The 19,484-nt window shown below is 51.9% G+C and overlaps 6 protein-coding genes across 6 annotated transcripts; 3 read left to right on the top strand and 3 right to left on the bottom strand.

The window, feature by feature from the left end:
• Positions 1-206: 206 nt before the first annotated feature.
• COCCADRAFT_94663 (uncharacterized protein) lies at positions 207-4,403 on the top strand (the record flags this gene model as incomplete). Its single annotated transcript, XM_007713569.1, has 3 exons — positions 207-268; positions 319-3,987; positions 4,043-4,403. The coding sequence occupies 3 exons, from the start codon at positions 207-209 to the stop codon at positions 4,401-4,403; spliced, it is 4,092 nt and encodes a 1,363-aa protein (XP_007711759.1).
• Positions 4,404-5,959: 1,556 nt separating this feature from the next.
• On the bottom strand, positions 5,960-6,268 carry COCCADRAFT_94746 (uncharacterized protein; the record flags this gene model as incomplete). The annotated part of the gene is made up of 2 exons (XM_007713568.1): positions 5,960-6,107; positions 6,207-6,268. 2 exons carry the CDS (start codon positions 6,266-6,268, stop codon positions 5,960-5,962), a joined length of 210 nt encoding a protein of 69 aa, XP_007711758.1.
• A 4,422-nt stretch (positions 6,269-10,690) lies between these two features.
• COCCADRAFT_94744 (uncharacterized protein) lies at positions 10,691-11,509 on the bottom strand (the record flags this gene model as incomplete). Its single annotated transcript, XM_007713567.1, has 1 exon — positions 10,691-11,509. The coding sequence occupies one exon, from the start codon at positions 11,507-11,509 to the stop codon at positions 10,691-10,693; it is 819 nt and encodes a 272-aa protein (XP_007711757.1).
• Positions 11,510-13,588: 2,079 nt separating this feature from the next.
• Positions 13,589-15,245, top strand: COCCADRAFT_25829 (uncharacterized protein; the record flags this gene model as incomplete). The annotated part of the gene is made up of 5 exons (XM_007713542.1): positions 13,589-13,837; positions 13,870-14,070; positions 14,195-14,407; positions 14,545-14,868; positions 15,066-15,245. The coding sequence occupies 5 exons, from the start codon at positions 13,589-13,591 to the stop codon at positions 15,243-15,245; spliced, it is 1,167 nt and encodes a 388-aa protein (XP_007711732.1).
• A 357-nt stretch (positions 15,246-15,602) lies between these two features.
• On the top strand, positions 15,603-16,178 carry COCCADRAFT_25828 (uncharacterized protein; the record flags this gene model as incomplete). The annotated part of the gene is made up of 1 exon (XM_007713541.1): positions 15,603-16,178. One exon carries the CDS (start codon positions 15,603-15,605, stop codon positions 16,176-16,178), a length of 576 nt encoding a protein of 191 aa, XP_007711731.1.
• Positions 16,179-18,237: 2,059 nt separating this feature from the next.
• COCCADRAFT_4584 (uncharacterized protein) lies at positions 18,238-19,037 on the bottom strand (the record flags this gene model as incomplete). Its single annotated transcript, XM_007713532.1, has 2 exons — positions 18,238-18,865; positions 18,928-19,037. 2 exons carry the CDS (start codon positions 19,035-19,037, stop codon positions 18,238-18,240), a joined length of 738 nt encoding a protein of 245 aa, XP_007711722.1.
• Between the last annotated feature and the right edge of the window lie 447 nt (positions 19,038-19,484).

Below are 19,484 nucleotides of genomic sequence, written 5' to 3'. Positions count from 1 at the left end.
GTGACGACCCACGGCCGCATCCCAAGGGAACCCAGGGTCGGGCCCATGCATGATCAGGACGGGACGACAAGCAGCACCACGCGACACTATTCCCCCCTCATGACTTTTGGCCATGTATTACAGCCTCCATGTTTACTTCTGCCCTGGCCTTTTGTAGATACCTGTCTTCGTAATTTTCTTTTTTATAAGCGGAAGCGCCCGCACCCATGGCTGAGGAGGAGCCACCGCAGCTCAGCGTAGAGCCAGTATCAAGGCCACTGGACTTGATGTATGTTGCGAGAGGCTCCATGGACCCCCTATTATACTTACAGCATACAGACCAGTAGTAATTAAAGAGGCCGCTCTCGACTCACCCACCTTCCGCGCAACCGCTGTGCACTACGGCGACCAGATCGAACTTATAGAAAGATGGCTCGACTCCTTTGTCCGCGCCACCTCGAGGCTTGCAACCGAATGCAGCAACATGCAAGCACTTGTAGATACATATGTTCAAACTTCACACCCACCGTTGCAGCTCTCTGAAGCCGTCGTCGACCATGACTACACAGTCCTGGCCCTCAAGCGCTTTGGCGAGGGGGCGCGCGAATATTGGAACAGCGCGCTGCGTTGCATGAAGCGCGCCGAGACAACCATGTGCGAGCCATTGCGAGCCTTCATCTCCAATGACTTGCGCGTGTTGAAGGAAGCCCGCAAGAATCTAGACTCCACCCAGCGCATTTTCGATCTAGCCATCGCACGGTATGCAGGGCAGATCAAGTCAAAGGAGGCTTCGTCACTGAGAGAGGATGCTTTCCAGTTGCACGAAGCTCGGCGGGCATATCTCCAGGCCAGCATGAACTTCTGTGTCCTGGCGCCTCAGGTGCGCTTGACTCTGGACAAGCTACTCGTCAAGATTGTTCATGAGCAGTGGCGTGAGATGAAATCCGGAACCGAATCCTCTGCAAAGGGCTTCACCAATTGGACGTCGGATGTTGAGCGCGTGCGCGGCTGGAGCAAGGAAATGGAAAACGGCGAGCGTGTCTTCAAGAGAGAACTGCATCTTGCGCGACAGCAGATCGAGGCCGCTGCTGAAGTAAACTCACGACCATCGCGAGATCTTGATTCGTACGCTGCTTCGACTGTTCCCTACCTTGGCACAGCAACCTCGACTGCCAATTTACAATCGCCAGCTAAACCAGACCCCGGAAGCGAAAAGGCAGAGAAGCAGGGCTGGCTGTTCCAGCGCACAATCACGGGCAAACCTGCCAGGACTTATTGGGTCAGGCGGTGGTTTTTTGTCAAGAATGGCATCTTTGGTTGGCTAACACAAGGAACACGATCCGGTGCCGTCGAAGAATCCGAAAAGATTGGCGTGTTGCTCTGCGGTATTCGACCTGCATTTGCAGAGGAGCGACGCTTTTGTTTTGAAGTAAAGACAAAGGACACCACTATTCTCCTCCAAGCTGAGACGCAAAACGACATAACCGAATGGATTTCTGCGTTTGAAGTTGCCAAGCGCAAGGCGCTAGAGGATACATCCAAAGACTTGTCTGGTGCTGGTTCCATCGACGCCGCATTCTCTATCAGCCCGCCTGTAGCCCCTGAATTTGCTGCAAAGACTTCTGAAGGCAATGTGGGCCTTCCTGGTGACGACACCGCCAATACGGATCGCCCTGACACTCTTGGTCCTCCAGGTACCGATAGCCTTGCGGTACGTGGAAGTTTTGATGTGACTAGGCGTGCTACTGGACTCGAAGGTGATGGCAGTCGTCGCGATCACACTGCCCGGATTATGGAGAAGCTTGACCTTACTCGAAAATCAACAGTCGGCCCCCAGCTTAGCGGAAACAATCCCTCTTCTGCAAGTGGCGGCATTGCCAGCCTCATATCTGCCAGTCTTGCTTCAGCTAGTCATAACCTTGTACAAGCTGGACAAATCACAGCACCTGCAGTCGGACTTCCCGATACTCGGCTCGTCATGGGCCAGACGCTCCCTCACACGACACTTGCTCCTTCTACGCTTGCCGGTCCACCAGCACCAACAAATCTAAGTAAAGCTGCAGTTGCTGTGAGCGGCGAGCGCGGTCTTGGTACTGGTCGTTCGGGCAACATGCCTGGTGGACTAATGGCCAACCTATGGGGCTCAGTCAATTGGGGGTATGTCAATATTCTAGGCGAAGAGGAATCCAGCACCCGCGTCGGACCTCCAAGTTCACCAGATCCTTCGTCTGGCTTCATGTCTGATGACAAGAAAGCCGGAGTAGGAGGCGCATCAGCAGGTCCGGTCAGTGTAGTACATCGCAAATCAGCTAGTATGGGTAGTCTTATGCCCGCTGCCCCCAACCGGGACGTGGTGGATGAGGATGAATTCCCAAGCTCTTATCCTCTCGCTCTACGTATGCAAGATGCGCAGTTTCGCATACTGTTCCCTACAGTAACACGGCCAGAGAAAGTAGTCCTGGTGTTCCGTGCAGTATGGAACCCAACAGACCTGCAAGAGTTTCCGGGTCGTGTCTACCTCACAACCAAGAACATCTACTTTTACAGCAACCACCTGGGTCTCGTTCTCGTAACTGGTATCAGCATGTCATCAGTTGACGAGGTCACTGCTGCACCCGGCAAAGACTGTGATTTCCTATTCCTCCATTTCAAACCTGGCGCAAGGCAAGACGGCGCTACCAGGCTCACTGTCAAGACCTTCCTCGAACCTTTGAGGTTGCTTCTGCGACGCCTAAATTTCCTCGTCCGCAACGCAGCCTCTGGGGAGTATGACCTCGAGGAAACAATCAAGAGATTGCTCAAGATGGAAACCGACGATGGCCAGCACTCAGCGGCTGAAGAAGGTTGGGAAGATGTTGCTCCCGACACGCCTGTTGATCCAGGATATGGTGGAAAGAATATGAAAACGAGTCTGCGCATTGACGGCAACTTGTTTGGACCATCTGGTGCAAATATCAACAGAAATGCCACCAAGTTCAAGTTGCCAAGTCAGCCCGTAATATTTTCTCCGGCTGGCATGGCCCAGGTGGCAGTGGAGAAGGAGTACGAAATTAGTGCAAAGGGGTTGTTCCATATCCTTTTTGGTGACAAAAGCGCTGTTTTCCAACTATTGTACCGCGAACGAAGAGCGTCGCGTGTTGTGCAGGGTCCATGGACCGCAAGTGACAAGAGTCTCCAGCGAAGAGACTTTGAGTACGAGATTGCACAACCAGGCAAAAATGGAGCCATTGTCATAAACGACTACCAAATAATCGAAGTGCTCAACGACCACCTCTGTTATGTCGTATCTGACCGGAAAACTCCGTGGTATCTGCCTGGTCACGAGCGCTTTGTATTGGTCAGTAAGATTGTCGTCACGCACGTTTCGAAAGCACGATGCAAGCTCGCTATCCATACCAAAGTGGACTGGAAACGCAACCCACGGTTCGCAAAGAAGCTTATCGAGCGCCAAGCTTTACAGGACCTGGAGCTCGAGGCACAAGATCTTGTGGATGTGGTCAACGACCAGGTTGCAAGGCTTGGTCACAATAGGAATACTAACAAAGTTGTCAATATCTTTGGCCAGATTGGTGCGCAAACGCAAGCTGTACAGCTGGATGCACAAGACATTCCGCCACCTAACCGACCTCGAAAGTTCAAGCTACAGCCACAAACCACAGGGTCGTTTGTTGCGCAGCTCATTGGCAACATTGTCATCAGTGTAATCTCAACCGTTATGAGCTGGATATTGGCGATCGGCGCTGGTCTAGGCAAGGTTATTTCGGCACACACCTTGCTCTTTGGCCTCTTGCTCTTCAGCGGCGGGGTAAACTTATTCTACACTTCACGAGACAGCTGGACATGGTGGCACGAACGAGGCGCCGCAAATTATATGGTGCGATTAGGAGTCGGCCCATCAACAAGCATGACGCGCTCAATCTACATTCGCGACATTGAAGACGCATTCCTCAATCCGAACGCCACCAGCATCAAGTTATCAGCGCCTGTCTCCAATGCTGACAATAAATGGTTCGTTGCCCACATACTTCATATGTATATAAACCAGAGCTAACTTTCGCTACAGCCACCAAACCTTCACTAAACTTCTCCACAACCCCTTTTCCACCAACCCCTCCCATACCTTTTTCAAAACCCCCACACAAAGTACACAGCGCCTACACCGCACACGACAAAATCTCGGATCCCACCGCCACGACCTCCTCGTCGCCCTGCGCGTCGTCAATCGCATTGAAAAGGAAGTCGTAGAAGCGGAGTACGCAAATTGGCTCCTTGATGAAACCCACAAGTGTAGTAAAGTCGGGAAACTGTTCGAGAGCGCGGCGAAGCAGGGGAAGGGAAACCAGGTGGAGGAGTGGGTCAAGGGATATTGTGGGGACTGTGAGAGGAGTTTGAGGGGAGTGGAGGAGGGTAGGGGATTGTTGTGAGGTAGAGAGGCTGCGGTAGATGTGGGTATGGGTATGGGTATGGGTATTATTTGCATAGCGCAGGGGATATAGAAATAGAAAACATATAGTAATGGAAGTCTTCACTCGAAGGGTTTTCTCGCTGTGCTAGCGTGTGGATGAAGAAAGAAGTAGAAGGAGCGATGAGTGATGCGGTATCATGTGACTATGAACATTTCTAGTTGCCTTCCACTTTTGTTTGGTTGGGATTATCTTGGTCCATGTCTCTATGGCTGTGTGCATCCAGCTACTTTTCTCTTATCTGCTCGCCATATTCCCTTCGGTTATCAATTTACCTTACAGTACTTCGTGTTTAGACCCCTTATTCCTAACATTACCTCCAGATCTCCCAAAAATGGCAACCGGTCCTTTGAAGTGCGAACTAAAAGGCAACGAGATAGTCGTAGACAACAACTTTCGCATCTCATTTCGACGCACCATCCGAGTGCCAGATAATGAACAACATTCGAAACTCCCGTCAGATCTGGGCGCGTATCCATTCAAAGCGGTAGCCGACTACAGCAAAAACATGAAGCCCGTCTTGACTGCCAAAGGCGGCGCATTCTTTTCCATGTATCGTAAGTTTATATTAATCAGGAAAATACAGTACATGCACTGACTTATCTTAAAGAATCGGAAGCAATGTGAATTAAGTTTGAGTGCAAAACACCTTCAAAATACATGATCAAAATCTACGTAGGCGGCATCAATGCTATCTCAGGTGAGCCTGCAGTGGAGTGCTTTAGCACCAGGCTGTACCGCCAGGCTCATATTGCAAAGCTCAGTGGTAAAGGTTCCAACTCAAGTTCGCGTCAAGACTACGTTGTCGTGCCGGGCCAGAAGTGGCTAGATGGCATTGCCAAGTCCGACGGCACCACCTGACAATTTGTGGCCATGCCCTTTGGAAGTGGCTACTCGGCTGAGTCGCAGATTACCGGCAAAGATGCCGTAGGTAGTATTCAGTTTGAGATTACCCCGTACGACATTGGAAGAGGAATCGTACCACCGTATTCAACATGCAAATCCTCAACAAGGCAGTGTACAAGGCAGTCACTGGCCAAGCACCTCCAACGAAGGTAGTAGATGCCCAGACCTACGAAATGTATGGATTGCCTTTCTACAAACTGTACCAGGAGCCTAGCGGAATCTTTGGAGACTTCAATTTGGTCAAGTCTATTGCGCAGATCAATGGTAAGATGGAAGAACTGTCCGCGACCTCGTGGAAGATTTCAAGGGATTACATAATTCCAATGTTCAACCTCGCTATACGTCGCTCTTCGAGACTTCGTCTAGACCACAGTTCCCATATGACGAAAAAGGAAAGCGTCCAGCGAAGGAGGATGTATATGTGGTATATGCACTAAGGGATACATGAATATGCATAGTCTCTCTGGATAAACTCCAAGCACACAGATAGTACACTTCTTTTTTTTTCCAACGAAACCATGAATCCCCTTCATCCATCGTGGCCACCCGGTATCCATACGATCCTAGCTCATCGATACTACAAACCATCAGTTTTTCCCTCTTCCTCTCCTTCAACCCCCTTCTCCCTTATCATCCCACGAACAAGAACATACCTTGACAAACCCAATATCCTGCGCCTTCTCCCGAAAAGCCTGGCGACTCATGTTGAGCCCGTATTTGCGGATGATGCCGGATTTCTTCCTCGAGCCCGTAACAACACTGCACGCATCATCCTTCATTAGCATTTCTCGTCGTCCAAACCAGAGTGAGTGAGTTGAGGAAGTGCAGTGTGATTGGGAGGATGAGGGAGATAAGTACCAGCCGATTGATCCTTTACCGTAGGTGCGGGGGCGCGAGTACCAGACGGATTCGTGGGACATGTTTGCTGTATTGCGTTTACTTTCACGTTTTTTTGTGGTGTTGGCAAGACAAAAGGATATTGTGTTTTCACAGTTTGGATATGGGAATTTCAGATTCTATTGTGCGTGTGGCGGTTGCAGTGACATGTGGTTGGTGCATGGTGGTGGTGAGGACCTTGTTGGTCGACGGTTGATATCAAGGTACTCTCGAGGTGAGGGGGAGGGGAGGCATGTTTGGTTTGGTGGGATGAAAAAATTTGGATGGGAATATGGGAATTTGGGCTTGGAGGGAATGATGATACTGGTTTACGAAAGGGAGGTGTGGAAAGTAGGTTGGGTGTTGGGCTTGGACTTCATGGGAACACAAAGCTGATTTGTTAGTTTCTCAGGTCAACAATGAAGTCTCGGATACTTTGGACTTTAACAGTGCGACTGATGAGACAGCATCGCTACACTCGACCCTATTTTATCTGAGTTCTGTTTCTTCAACGTTCGGGGATTTCTAGTAGGTTTCTGCTTGGTGTTGTGTATTAGTGTAGTACCTAGGCGTGCCAGGCAGCCAACCAACCAGCTCGCCCTACTATCCACCCTGTTTCAACTAATCGCATAAGCCAAAGTCAATTTTCACACCATATGCAGTTCATCACACCAATCTGAGAATACATTGGTCCACGAATTCCAAGTCTGTGAACACCTCTAGATCTTCTCGAGGCGAGAGAATCCGCATACCGGCGCTTGTACCTGCATCGTTGGTAACCAATACTAATTTACAGCCTCTTCAGCTGAAACTCAAAACAGCCACATTGCAGACGACCAAGATGCAAACGGAAAGACAAAAGGCATCTCGTGCATCCACTGCACACCGCTCGACCATGTCTTCTCAGCCCAGCGACACGCCTCGCACACCGACTTCAGTGGGGACAGTACTTACGTCGACGGCGAAGTGGTTGTCGAGCAACTTGTAACACACCGACTATGATCAGGGATCATCGTATCATACATGCTATCTACCTGAATGCAACTGCCTAAAGAGGAAATCTTCATTACAAACTGTTAATCTTGACGTTCCGCGTCTTGCAGTTCCCCGGACACACCAACCTAGTATTTTGACGGCCGATCACGAACATTCCATGATCCGGAGAATTATTCTACCAGCTATATGTAGGGTTTTAGCGAGTCAAGAATATCGATGGTGACGTCCTCGGTACAGCCCCGGTGTATCATCGTATGAATGAAAATGACATGAACTGCGCGCAGCTCAACAATGTCTTTGCCAAAGTTGGTGAAGCGCCAGGCCACGCAATGATGGTTGTGCATAGGTAGGGAAGGCCATGGCAGCAAAAGAGTTCACGGAGCAAGCCAGCAAGCTAGTCGACGATTGTGCTTCTTTAGCGTCGGTAAGCTGCGGTAGGTGTTGGAAGCGCACCGGCTATATGCTTACTTGTTTCATTATAGCAAAGTACGTCAGCACCGGTACGAAGGAGAGAAAGACAACAACGGGCAAAACGTTGCGCTATGATACCGCCGGTACATGAGCGCTGTGGCTTGGAGACGTCCGTCCGGCGCCCGTCCAGTTATTCTCGGATACGGGAGCCGGTGCCTGCAAAAGTCGGGACCACGGAAGAGAGCATGCGTGCTGCATGTGCGTGCTGTGTGTTTGGACCAACAACCGAACGTCTTCCAGACCCGGAGAGCACAGTGCGCCAGGGCTTATCTGCCATTACTACTAACCATGAATCGCCAATCTTCACGTGCGGGCGGGTTCTGTTACATTTGCCTGCGATTCGCGATCGATCGTTGGACGGAAGTCTCTTTCAGGCACCACCATGCTTGTGTTGGCGGTGGGGACCTCTTCTGGGCTCTCTTACTAACTCTTAGCAACTCTCTTGCGTACGTACGTCCGCACTTGCAAGCGCGCGCCGCCCAACTGCCCAGCCCGCTACAAGCAGTGCCAACACAGAGCGATGGAGATTCCCTCTCGGAGGCAACACCTCAACTAAGCAGTACCTAAAAAAATTGTCCGCACCAGGCCGCCCATGTGGCATACGTACATGGCCCCAAAAAAAGACTGCAAGCCCAAAGCAATCAAAGCAATAGGAAGCCTAACTGTCGCCCCCCTCTCCACTTTCTTTCGCGGCTGAATTCGCATACACTGACCCACAATAACCAACAACTTCTTCAAATAAAAAAAACCCCTCTAGAAAAAAAAAGCGACTCAGAAGAGGAAGACTCGTAGAAAGTCCAGAACACGCGAACCTGGCTCTTGATAACAACAAAACAGACCCACCCCGCCGCGAAAACACCGAACCCGATAATAACACAAACCCACCTCCCACCCATGAGCATGAGAAAAAAATCATGTTGATAACCAGCAGCCGGCAGCGGGCGGCCCTAACCGGGCGGCGCATCCATACAGAACAACACACGCAGAGGACAACCCCGGGCGGGAAATTACGATGTGCGCCTCGCACCTCCGAATACGTCTTTGTTGTGAATACCATATAATATTCCAATATTTTCAAGGTCATCTCTCATCTTGCGAGTCCTATAATAGAGCAGCTGATAACGTATCACCATGTATTAAACGAGATTTCAACAAAAAACTGCGGTAATGTCGGGGAAGCGACCAAAAAAGGCGGGATAATTGATCATGGATGAGGATGGGGGGGGGCGTGTGGAAGCGAGACGAGGCAATGCCGTTGCGGAATTCTTTTTTCGCGCTTCCCCGGTTGGAATCGTTGGAACCAACCCCATTCTTTTCTTTTTCTTTTCTTTCTTGATGCGGAACTCCACATTGCCCACACATACACGTGTCGCCGATTGCCCACTTCTTCGCAGCCCCCAGGTGGGGAGGAAAAAGAGAAGGAATCACGCACCAAACTTGCCTCTTTGTCTGGTCTCCGTAAAAAAAAACCCTCGGCTTGTCCGGCAAAGAGCCCATAGATACCGTGACGACACGATAACGATTGTAGTTAGCTAGTTAGTAAAGCGATGTTTGGGATTTTGTCTGGTGAGCAGCAAAAGGGAAGGTTGCGCATTGCTGCGATGCAGAATGCCGAGAGAGTCCCCTCTCTTTGGTATCGCCACAGCTAGCATCGGTGTATCGTACAGAACACAGAGCGCAGAAAGAAAGAAACAGATACGAGCGATGGCTGTCGCCGCCGCCATGCCAACTCGCCCACATGTCAACTGAGGCGGTGCGCAACATCCAAAGTTTAATTCTCTCACACACACTCTCTCTCAACCCGCCGCGTCCCTTTTCGTCCATCAGCTACCTGCCCTACTATCAAAGCGTGCGTACTACTAAGCACGCACATCAATGACAATCCTGTTCCTGGATAAGTAAGTAACCAAAAAAACCCCCCTCCCTCGCCGACAACCTCAACATGGCGTTAAATCAACAAAATAGAGCGTGAGCGAGCGCCCCAGCCCAGCCCAGCCCAGCGCCAGCGATGTGCGTAATCTAGAATTTCCTTGAATCGAAGGCAGAGGCGAAGGCGAATGGCGAAGGGGAAGGGGGGGGAGGGAGGGGGCCGGCCCTAAGCTTTGACCGTGTGGAAAACGGGAAAAGCCCAAAAGTCCGCACTAGAGAAGCCAGGAACGCGTACTTGGCAGGCACACACACACACCATGGGCGCAGGTACCAGGGGGGGTTGCTGCACGCAGCCCGAATACGAGGGGGGAGGGGGGGAGTCTTGCAGATTTGCCGGGGGAAGGGGAAAGTGTCATCTCCGTTGAGTGCGCTGACTGGAGACGAGTGTGGCCCCCCCCTCTCCCCTCCCTTCACTCTTCGTGTCTGTCAGCTGCGACATTTTTTTTGTGGTTCGTTGGTGCTGCTTTGTCCGGTGGTCTTTTTTGTTGTCTTGCCTGTGTAATTGTTTTGGGGGACCTCTTTGTTGGGTCCAGGAACAAGGGAAAAGGAGATCGGCGGCGTGGCGCACAGCCGCAGGGGAGTAAAGTTTGGTCCTAACTGCATGTAAACGTTAGAGCCGCTGAAGTCGTGTGCGCTGGTTGGTTAGTAGTCGGCTAGAAAGCTGGGCACGAAAAGGGTCCATAGCTTGTCTGTTGTTAATATCACCTTATACACGAATAGGGCCATGCAACACACGCGAGAAAAAAAAAAGGCAAAAACAAAGGGTTGGCTCGTGAATTCGTAAATCTGTAATTCGCAGTAGATACTAAGAGAGAGTTAAAAACGCTTGCAAGTACTGCGCCCCTAGTGTGAAGCAGGGAATGATAAGCCAGACGAAGTACCATATACAGATACAAAGGAGAAGAGAAAATATTGTTCCGAACCAGCGCGATTGATATAAAGCTACGCGTTGCGTGTTGTTTGGGTCTCCAAGCCGCCCTGTCACCTAAAGTAGAATAGAATCGAAGAACCACCCAAGAAGAGGCATTAAAATCCCCTTCTCTTTTGTCTCATGAAAGGCATCATGCTGCTTAAGCGAGATCGCAGCACCAGATACCCTCCCTGTTGCTGCAACCAATCTTGGAGTAGTTGGGCGAGGTGAGGATCTCGGCGTGGCCAGTCTGGCCCTGGTAGTCCCAGCCCTTGGAGAACTGCGCGCAGGCATCGCCGAGGCCGGGGAGGTTGGCCATCTCGCAGAGCCATCCACCGACGAAGACGTACTCGAACTTGTCGGCGTCGCCGGGGGCGAGGACCTGGCCAAAGGTGCCCTTGTTGAGCTTGTGCACCATTTTACCGTTACCCTCAATGACGACATCGAGAGCGTTGGACTCGAGCTCAGCGGAGAACTCGAGCGCGCTGAGGCCGAGCTTGGCACGCCACTCAGCGACTACATCCATGTAGCCTCCAGTGGAAGGAGCTGGGGAGGGAGAAGGCGAGGGGGTAGGGGTAGGAGTTGGCTCTGGAGCAGGAGCAGGAGTGGGAGTAGGGGTGGACTCGGGCTCAACTGGTGCCTCGGGGTAGGGGCTGGGAGTAGCCTCGACGTAGACAACAGATGAGAAGGTGGAGGGAGCGGGAGCGGGCTGCTCAGCTGGGTAGGCCTCAGGAGAGGGAGTAGCAGCTGGGGCGGGAGTAGCAGCAGGAGTGGATGAGGGGCATGGGGTGGCCTCGGGGGAGCCCTCGGTGACGTAGACGGTGTGGACTACGTGCTCGACGACAACCTCAACGTTGGGGTTGGCAGCGGGAGCAGGCTGGTCGGCCGGGTAAGCAGCTGGGTAAGCGGCCGGGTACGAGGGAGCGGCGAGCGCAGAGCCAGCGAGGGCGGCGATGGAGATGGCGATGGAGGAGCGCATGTTTGTAGATTTGTGTGATTTGGATTTGACTGAATAGGTCTGAACTTGGGGGGAATTGACAAAAAGGGTTCGACGGTCGACGGGTTTTTGGTTATATGTTTGCGAAGAGAGCGTGGTTATGCCGTATGGCGGTAGAGAACGTGGTGTCAAAGACTGACAATGTATGTAGACTGAAAGACTGGCGTCGAACCTGGAAGTCGCAGACCTGGGGTATCAAAGGAAGGGCTGTTATAGTGAGGGGATAGACTACATTTATACAACATGGCGCTAAGGAAGCGAACGGGCGCTGTGCAGCGGGTATGGGCCTGGAAATGAGAACGAGCGCCATCGCAGGTCCGCCCATGGCCCCGTCCCCTCCGCAGATTTGCCAATGCCTGGAGCTAGAGCGTCTTAGGCGGGTCTTTGCTGCCAACCTCGCCGCTCGGATCCTTTCATTTCACCATCCCCTAGAGCGACCTAAGACCACGCGGGTGACCAGGGGGGTTTTGGAGTCCGATGCACCGCGCACCAGTATTGGCTGACAGGGCTAAACCTCGTGTCTCCGTCAAGCGCTTTTCTTACAGCAGCTGCAGGTCATCCGCGTCACACGGCAGACAAGAGTGGTTTTGTCTTGTATTCGCTTTGCTTGCCTGGCGCTTCGAGAGTGATTGTCGACGTCGCGGCTGGACATGGCCAAGGTCAGGGGTAGCACGTCCAATGATTGGGCTGGGCGCACTGGGCTCTCATAAAACCACCCGCCATGGCATTCCAGGCTGAAGACTAGCCCAGGAGCGGCAAGACGTAGACACGGTTGCCAGTGCGCACGTGTCCCCTGGCGGGTAGGGGTGTTCTCACCGGGCTACGTTTCAGATATTTCCTTAGTCTCCTCACACAGCTGTGGCTTGCTCGCCTGGCCTTCGTACAGAAACTTTGTGCACCGGGGCGCAGAAACAGATAGCTCGGCCGCCGGCGGTGCACAGTTGCTCCGTTCCTTTGACCCAAAACAGTCGACAATGAGGCTTTTGTTCTGGCAGTTTGAAGATTCGAGACTGGCGAAGCAAGTGTTGTCCAAGGGAGGGGTTATGGCGACTAATCGCAGACGGGAGGGTCTAGTTACGAAACAACGGATAGAAGAAAAAACCAACGTAGATCCCGTTTGTAACGCTCAACCATGAAGGAGGGGAAACATGCAGGCTTCCCGCCACAGCAGCATCCTCCCGCCACGGCAGTGGATCGTGTGGTCGTGGGCGACACCCGCCATCGTCAGCGTCTCATGGTACTCGTGTTCCGAGGCGTCCCCCTGTATCACCAACCGTTTTCTTATGCCTAGACACCTGCCTCATCCGAGTGCACTTGGGCATCTGAGCCGGCCTATTGAGGTTTTTCTGTTTGGCATTGGCCACCGAGCATGAGTACTCGTATGTGCAATGAGTATGCACGGGCTGAGCTTGACGAGCGGCATTGTAAGCAATCATCCGGCGGCCGGGGTTTAAATTTCTCGTTATTTCTCTACTGCTAGTTTTGCTCTAACGCGATATGTTACAAAATTACCGCTGCAAGTAATGAGGGTATAGCGGAGAGGCGCCTTAATCCTGTCCAATTTCTCGCCCGCTCTGTTGCGTCACCAGTCTGTTTGTTTGTACTCGGACTAGCATCAGATGAAGCGCCAACTGCGTCCCGATCCTCAGGCCACAAGCTGGAGTGAAACGTAACGTTGTGGTCTGGATGCATTCGAGGCCGCATGTCTTGCGCGTCCATTCCACAATATTGCGAAGTCGGAGAAGAGCCTGACTGCAATACTACCTCACCTGGCCCACCGCATCTGCAGTCAAAGGCCTTGTTGATTAGACTTGGGAAAGATACTTAAGGACCTGTCACATTTGTATAGCGTCGCCATTGGGATGCGCCGCTCTTTTGTTGGTCTCGAGCTATATGTCCCTTTGTCAAAATGTTGCTTTGTCAAGTCCCATTGTCCGCCACGAACACTCCGAACATGTCCACGCATACATGCCGCATCCGTTGCCGCCGCGTATGTGAACATGTTTCCCCGCTTCCGCGGCAAACGGGAGGATTGTAGCAGATTCTTTGCGCGGATGCAAGATGCTTACGCAGCAGATGGCGCTGATCGCCGAACGCCATGGATATCAGACAAACGTGGAGAAGAAAAACTCCTATCGATTAGATAGCTGGCTGGCGTGGCGCATCCTCACTGACCGGCGCCATGGTGCAGCGCGTAAATACGGCTCTGGCTCGGTATGCGTGCCGGCGTGGTTGACAGGTTCTCCGTGTCTTATCTTGTTTCACACGCATTCGGTCCTTGGGGAAGCGGTCCTAGGCTCGACTGGCTGCGTAAGTAAGTAGGCTGCATGCGGTGACATCAGGTCTTGCTCAAAAGGCCAAGAGGCGGTGCATTCAGCCCGTCGCGGAACTCGCACTATGACGCGTGCAGCCCGGCCCAGACTGGGGACGTGGACCACGAAAATTCTCTGCTCTCCATCCGGCTCCGCAGTCGAGTGTTGATTCATCTGCCGCCCAATGGGCTTGCTCGTGGGGTTGCAAGGGCGTCTAGCATCCGCCGACAGGTAGGTAGTAGTTGGGTAGGTATGCCGCTGATGACACCTCAGACGCCGCCGACGCAGTGGGCTTCGACTTGGAGCCTCATTTAAATATGTAGCTGCAGAACAGCAAGTACGTGGCATGGGACAGCGAGGAAACAAAAGCGATAAGAAACCGGATGGGGGAAAAATGCAAAAGATGTTGACCTCTGCAGGCGAATGGCGAATGGCGACGACGGCTGGTTGCAGCTGGATGGTGGCTTGGCATGTCCAGGCCAGGTACCGTGTGCCTGCCGCGCCAGGTACCCGGACACCCGTTCACGCATCCTGCGCCCCCAACGGCTGCAACAAGGCCATCATTCAGGTACGTGGCAAATCCACGCCCGAGTCCAGTCACCGCTCCCCCGAACTGCCCCGCTCGACAATATTGATAATATCGATAATATTCCCGCATACATGCTGCCTACCATGGCTTTTTTCCTTCGCTAGCAACGTGGACAGGTCTGCGTGGCTCTTCACCCAGACCCTCTCGACCACCAAGCCAGAATTCCAATTTGCCTTGCATACTCCAAGTCCGGCTCACGACGCTACACCACCGGGCGCTGTAATCCCTACATCATCACCTGGGCACCTCTAGTCCTGCTGCTAGTACCGTGTAGCTCCAGGGCATACACAGGGCATGCAGCTAGGCTAGCACAAATCGGGCGATATAAACCCTCGCCCGTAAACTGCCCGACATTTCCACTCATTGAGTTTGCCGGGAAGAAGGGATCCGTTTTCCCAAGGGAAGAGACCCTGAATGCCATCAAGAAGAAAAATATTTCGGTAGGCCAGGCCCAGCTGAGCATAGCCACGACACATTCCACTTGTTCCTTGCTTTAGTTCGCGCCACCAGTACAAAGGTACCATCAGATGAAAAAGAAACATGCGAAAAACCGGAACCCAAGATTCTAGGCCCACGCATCTCCTTACATCATACGTCTAGGCTAAGTGCCACCACCCTGGTACCTGACCAACCACAGCCCTACAATGCTGTCTCCACTGTCCACGTTGAAGCGCTGAAAGCACTACTGCACCGCGAAAACGCTTCCGCTGCCGCCGTCGCCGGACTTGGACAAAGTTTTTTCTCTGCCCTCAACGTTTCACGTAATTCGTGGGTGCTGCCTAAGGTGGAGGGGCTCACTGAGTATTGGGTGGGCTGAAGCTAGTCTTAGTCTAATCCTTCGCCATAGATACTTTCCTTTATAAAAGAGGGATGATTGCCAGAGAATCTTACCCTTTGAAATCACCAACACTGTTCAACATTCTTTTCCCCCGTCGCCTTCGGCAACACATTCCTTGTTCTCCCAAGAGGCTTTGACAGCTTCCCTTACAGTCCCTCCGGCAAACCAGCGAAAAAAAAATCCCACACTCTCTTCTTCAACCCGAAGACCCACATATCAGCACTCATTCGTCCTCCGCTTCGATCACGAAACAGGATATCCTTTGAGTTGATCTCTCCCTCACTCACACACACACACATATTCCACGTGACCTCAACCCACCCAAAACCCCTCACCATGTTCTCCAAGACCACCCTCCTCATGGCCCTCAACGCCGGCCTCACCCTCGCCGGCAACGCCATCCTCACCAACCGCTGCTCCTACGACATCTGGGTCTCTTCGGTCGGCGGCTCCCACCAAACCCCCTGCACCCTCGTGCCAGCGCGCACCCAATACACCGAGGTCCTCTACAACACAGGCACCTCTCTCAAGATCTCCTCCAGCGACAGCATCAAGAACGGCGAGCACACCCAATTCGAGTACTCCATCGCCGGCGGAAAGATCTGGTACGACATCTCCTTTGTCAACTGCGCCGAGGGCGAGTCCGCCTCTGCCTGCCCTGGCCACGCTGAGGGTTTGTCGATGCGCGGCTCCGATGATCAGTGCAGCTCTGCGGACTGCGCCGCTGGTGATTACTGCCCTACTCAGGCCTACTATGTTGATACGCCGCTCATTAAGCTGGGGCTCAAGGAGCCCGTGTTCGACTGCCCATCTACCGATGTTGATCTCCACATGACTGTTTGCTCTGGCGAGGACTCGCTCAAGAGGAGTGTGGCTGGCCGTGTCGCTATTGACCTTGAGGGTCAGAACTAGATGGGGCCAGATGATAGAACGCGCATCGGTGATGCTTGCGGCGTTGACGCTTTTGTTTTTTATTTCTTCTTCTTCTCGATCGCTTCTTGTTTCTTCGATTCTACCATGATATATATTAGGGCTAGACAGGGTCTGAGCGTGGTTTGATTACCACTCAGCATGCTTTGCGGGATTGTATGATTTTTTTTTGAAAGTGGGGGGGAAGGAATTCACGACAGTATACGATTTGATTATGATATGACCTGGAAAAATTCAGAAAATCTTCATCTTTTGCTGGTTTGCAAATGAACTTTCAACTCTTTCTCTCCACATGCTTTGTGACTTCGTATGCCTTGTGTAACCTCGGTGTACGATCTCACCTTCATATTCACCCTGCACATACTTGAACTTATCGCAATTACCACACCACTTCCATCCCTCTCTTCTCTCGATACATAATCACCAGATCCCCTACCACGGTAACCGCGCCCTCGAACCCCCACCCCTTTTTTCCTTTTTTTCCCCTTACCTGCATAACAGCTGAACCACACACGCTCCCCTCCCAAAAAGCAATCAATACCCACTAATCCGTGTGTTTTTTTTACTTCTTACACCTGCATTTTTTTTGGCGGCGCCGCGTAATCTCTCAAGACTAAGTAAGCAACTTTCCCTGCAATCTTATCAAGCGAGACGTTGTACTTGTGGCGGGGAAATGCGTTCTGCGGATTGGTTGGGGGTCCTACGCGCGCAATTTCCCGGGTTGTGTCTCGGATAGCGAGGGGGATGTGTTGGCGGGTGGCGCTGAGGTATCGGGAGGAGGGGGTGAGAGGTGCTTGGGGGTGGGGGGTTTTTTGGGAGAGGGGTAGGTGGGATTGTGATGGCAAGTGATGTTGTTGTGATTGAAGGAGGGTGGGAGGGTGTTTGGGAAGTGCCGTTTTCTGTATGAGTACGGACGGCCTAGTAATGATTTCGATGAGTGGAATCGCAATGTGTGTCGGTGGGTTTGCTGCTGAAATTTTTCTTCGAGTGATGGTTGGGCTAATGTTCATGATCCCGTCGTTGTTTAGAGATGGGTTGGAAGACTCATAGTTGGAGTAACTGGTGGTCGGCCATTCGTAGCTCCTTCTTTTCTCTATTCGACCAGGGTATCGTGTTTACAGAAAACTCTATTATAGTGACTACATCAAGAAGGAACTCACCGTAAGCGTTAGTGACGAAAACGGGCCACGAGGTGGTACTGCACGCTTGACCACTGCTGGCACCTTTGGGCTAATGCGATAACTTAGATTGAGAAGTGAAACATGTATACATGTGTCGAGATGTTTTTGCAAATACTGATTGTAACACTGAGCAACACGATTATTCTCTTTCTGGAAGAAATCATATACTTGTTCGTTAAGGAGCACTCTTGCTTCATGAGATACTTGTCCTAGAGTACACCTATGGCTTACAGAAATGCCGATCTATGAGGCGTGTAATTTCCTGAATACTTGAAGGAAGGCCTTCGGATTTTGAATTCACGCTTGAAGTCAAGTTAGAGTAGGCGGATACGAGTGCCAAGGGGATGGCTGTCCCATTCAACCTCCCCAAGCAATGTTACATCAGGAGACTATAACTGTAAGAGTAAGGATAGATAAACTACAAAGAGGAAGGCGACTTCTGGAACTAAAGGCCGAGATTCTGCAAGATCATGCACGCTTGGCCGAATAAGGAGGCGTGGAAGTGATAATCATCGAATTTCCAATGCCCAGGATGGAGCAAAGGACTTGATATGGCAACGCAACAAGCGACACTACCAGGGTGGTTAGATGCCCTAGGGCGGATCATGCGAGCTAACAAAACCTCATATGGAAACCAGCTGGATATGTAACGTATGTACTATCTACAGATTAGAGCGAGCGTGCGCCTCCCATGCACGAACAACAAACTACCGCCTAGTTTTTCGCCAGTAATTATTGCAGGCCCAAACATGTGCTTTGTAAATTCAAAAACGCCATGCCCTTTACGAAAAACAGAGTCGTGAAATCGTAACATCGTCATCGCCAAAACGCCGAAATTCAGGCAACCAAAAACGTATAGCTCAATACCGTCCGACAGAGACTTCACCAACAAAACTGGGATGCAGCTCGATCTCGTCGGGCGGCGTGTCTGGTGCCAGCCCACCTTGTGCGCTCAATCTTCTGCCCGCTAGACTTCCGGCGACGCTTGCGCTACCTGATCGGCCACCGTCGAATCTCATTCTTTTGCTGCTGCGGTCCATGACCTCAAGTTCCTCTCTTAGGTTACCGACTTCTTCTTCTTTTTCCTTCCACAATGCAAGCACGGCCTGCCTCTCCTCATGTAATCGTGCCTCTTCGGCTTCCTTCTCTTTCCTGATAAGTTCAAGCACCGCATCTCGCCCCGCCTTCGCCGCAGCCTCATCCTGCATGCTTGTGCCCGTTGAGCAGCCAATCGCGCCAAGTATGTCGCCCTCTACTGACAGAATGGGTACGCCACCACCAAGTGTAGTGAAGCGTCCTGAAATAGCATTGCCAATGCCAGATGTAGCGCTGCCCGGCCATGGTGTTTCTTGGTATGCGGAGGTGGGGATTCGATTTCCGGCGGCGGTAAAAGCCATGTCCATGGCAGTATTTATGGAGGTAATTTTGGCGCCATCCATGCGTGTGAACGACAGGAGATGAGTGTGCGCGTCAACCACGGCGATGCTCCTGATCGGTGGTCAGCTCTACTCCGCACAAGTCATGTGTTTAGTGAAAAAGAGGGGTCATACATTGGCACACCAACTTCAATGGCATGTTGCTCTGCTGCTTGCAGGGCGACTCGCGCACCGCTTTGGGTCAGTGTAGGTAACGCTGCTGTCGCTGAAGCCGTTGGTGCCATGTTGAAGTATGAATTGCGCATTAAACCGGAAGGCGGAGGAAACAAGTCTGAGGAACCACAAGTAGTAAGAGAAATCAAGGCCGTCCGAAAAACAGCCGCGGTCTCGTGTCCCCCAGCTCTTTAGTACATCCCAGAGAGCGGGTATGCGGCTAGACTATTGCAGATTGGTATGTCTTTTCAGGCAGGCCAATCTCCTGAAGGATCAAGAAAGAGTTATTCAACGATAAGCAGCCCGTGGCGACTGTAACTAACGAAATCCTGACTAGAAGGGCCGCGGATTCACCAGACAGAAGTGGAGTAAACGGGCGATAGGCACCAAGCTCGCCTTACCCCAGGTTAAGGGTCTCAAGACCGGGACTGCTGGTGCCATGTTCTGGTACTTTGTCAATGTTTATTCGACACGGATGCACAGTGCCGTGTGGAGAGATTTTTTGTGGGCGGGTTAAC

This window comes from Bipolaris zeicola (genome assembly GCF_000523435.1).
Source record: "Bipolaris zeicola 26-R-13 unplaced genomic scaffold scaffold_63, whole genome shotgun sequence".
Lineage (NCBI taxonomy): Eukaryota > Fungi > Ascomycota > Dothideomycetes > Pleosporales > Pleosporaceae > Bipolaris > Bipolaris zeicola.
This window is presented reverse-complemented; position numbering and strand designations above follow the sequence as displayed.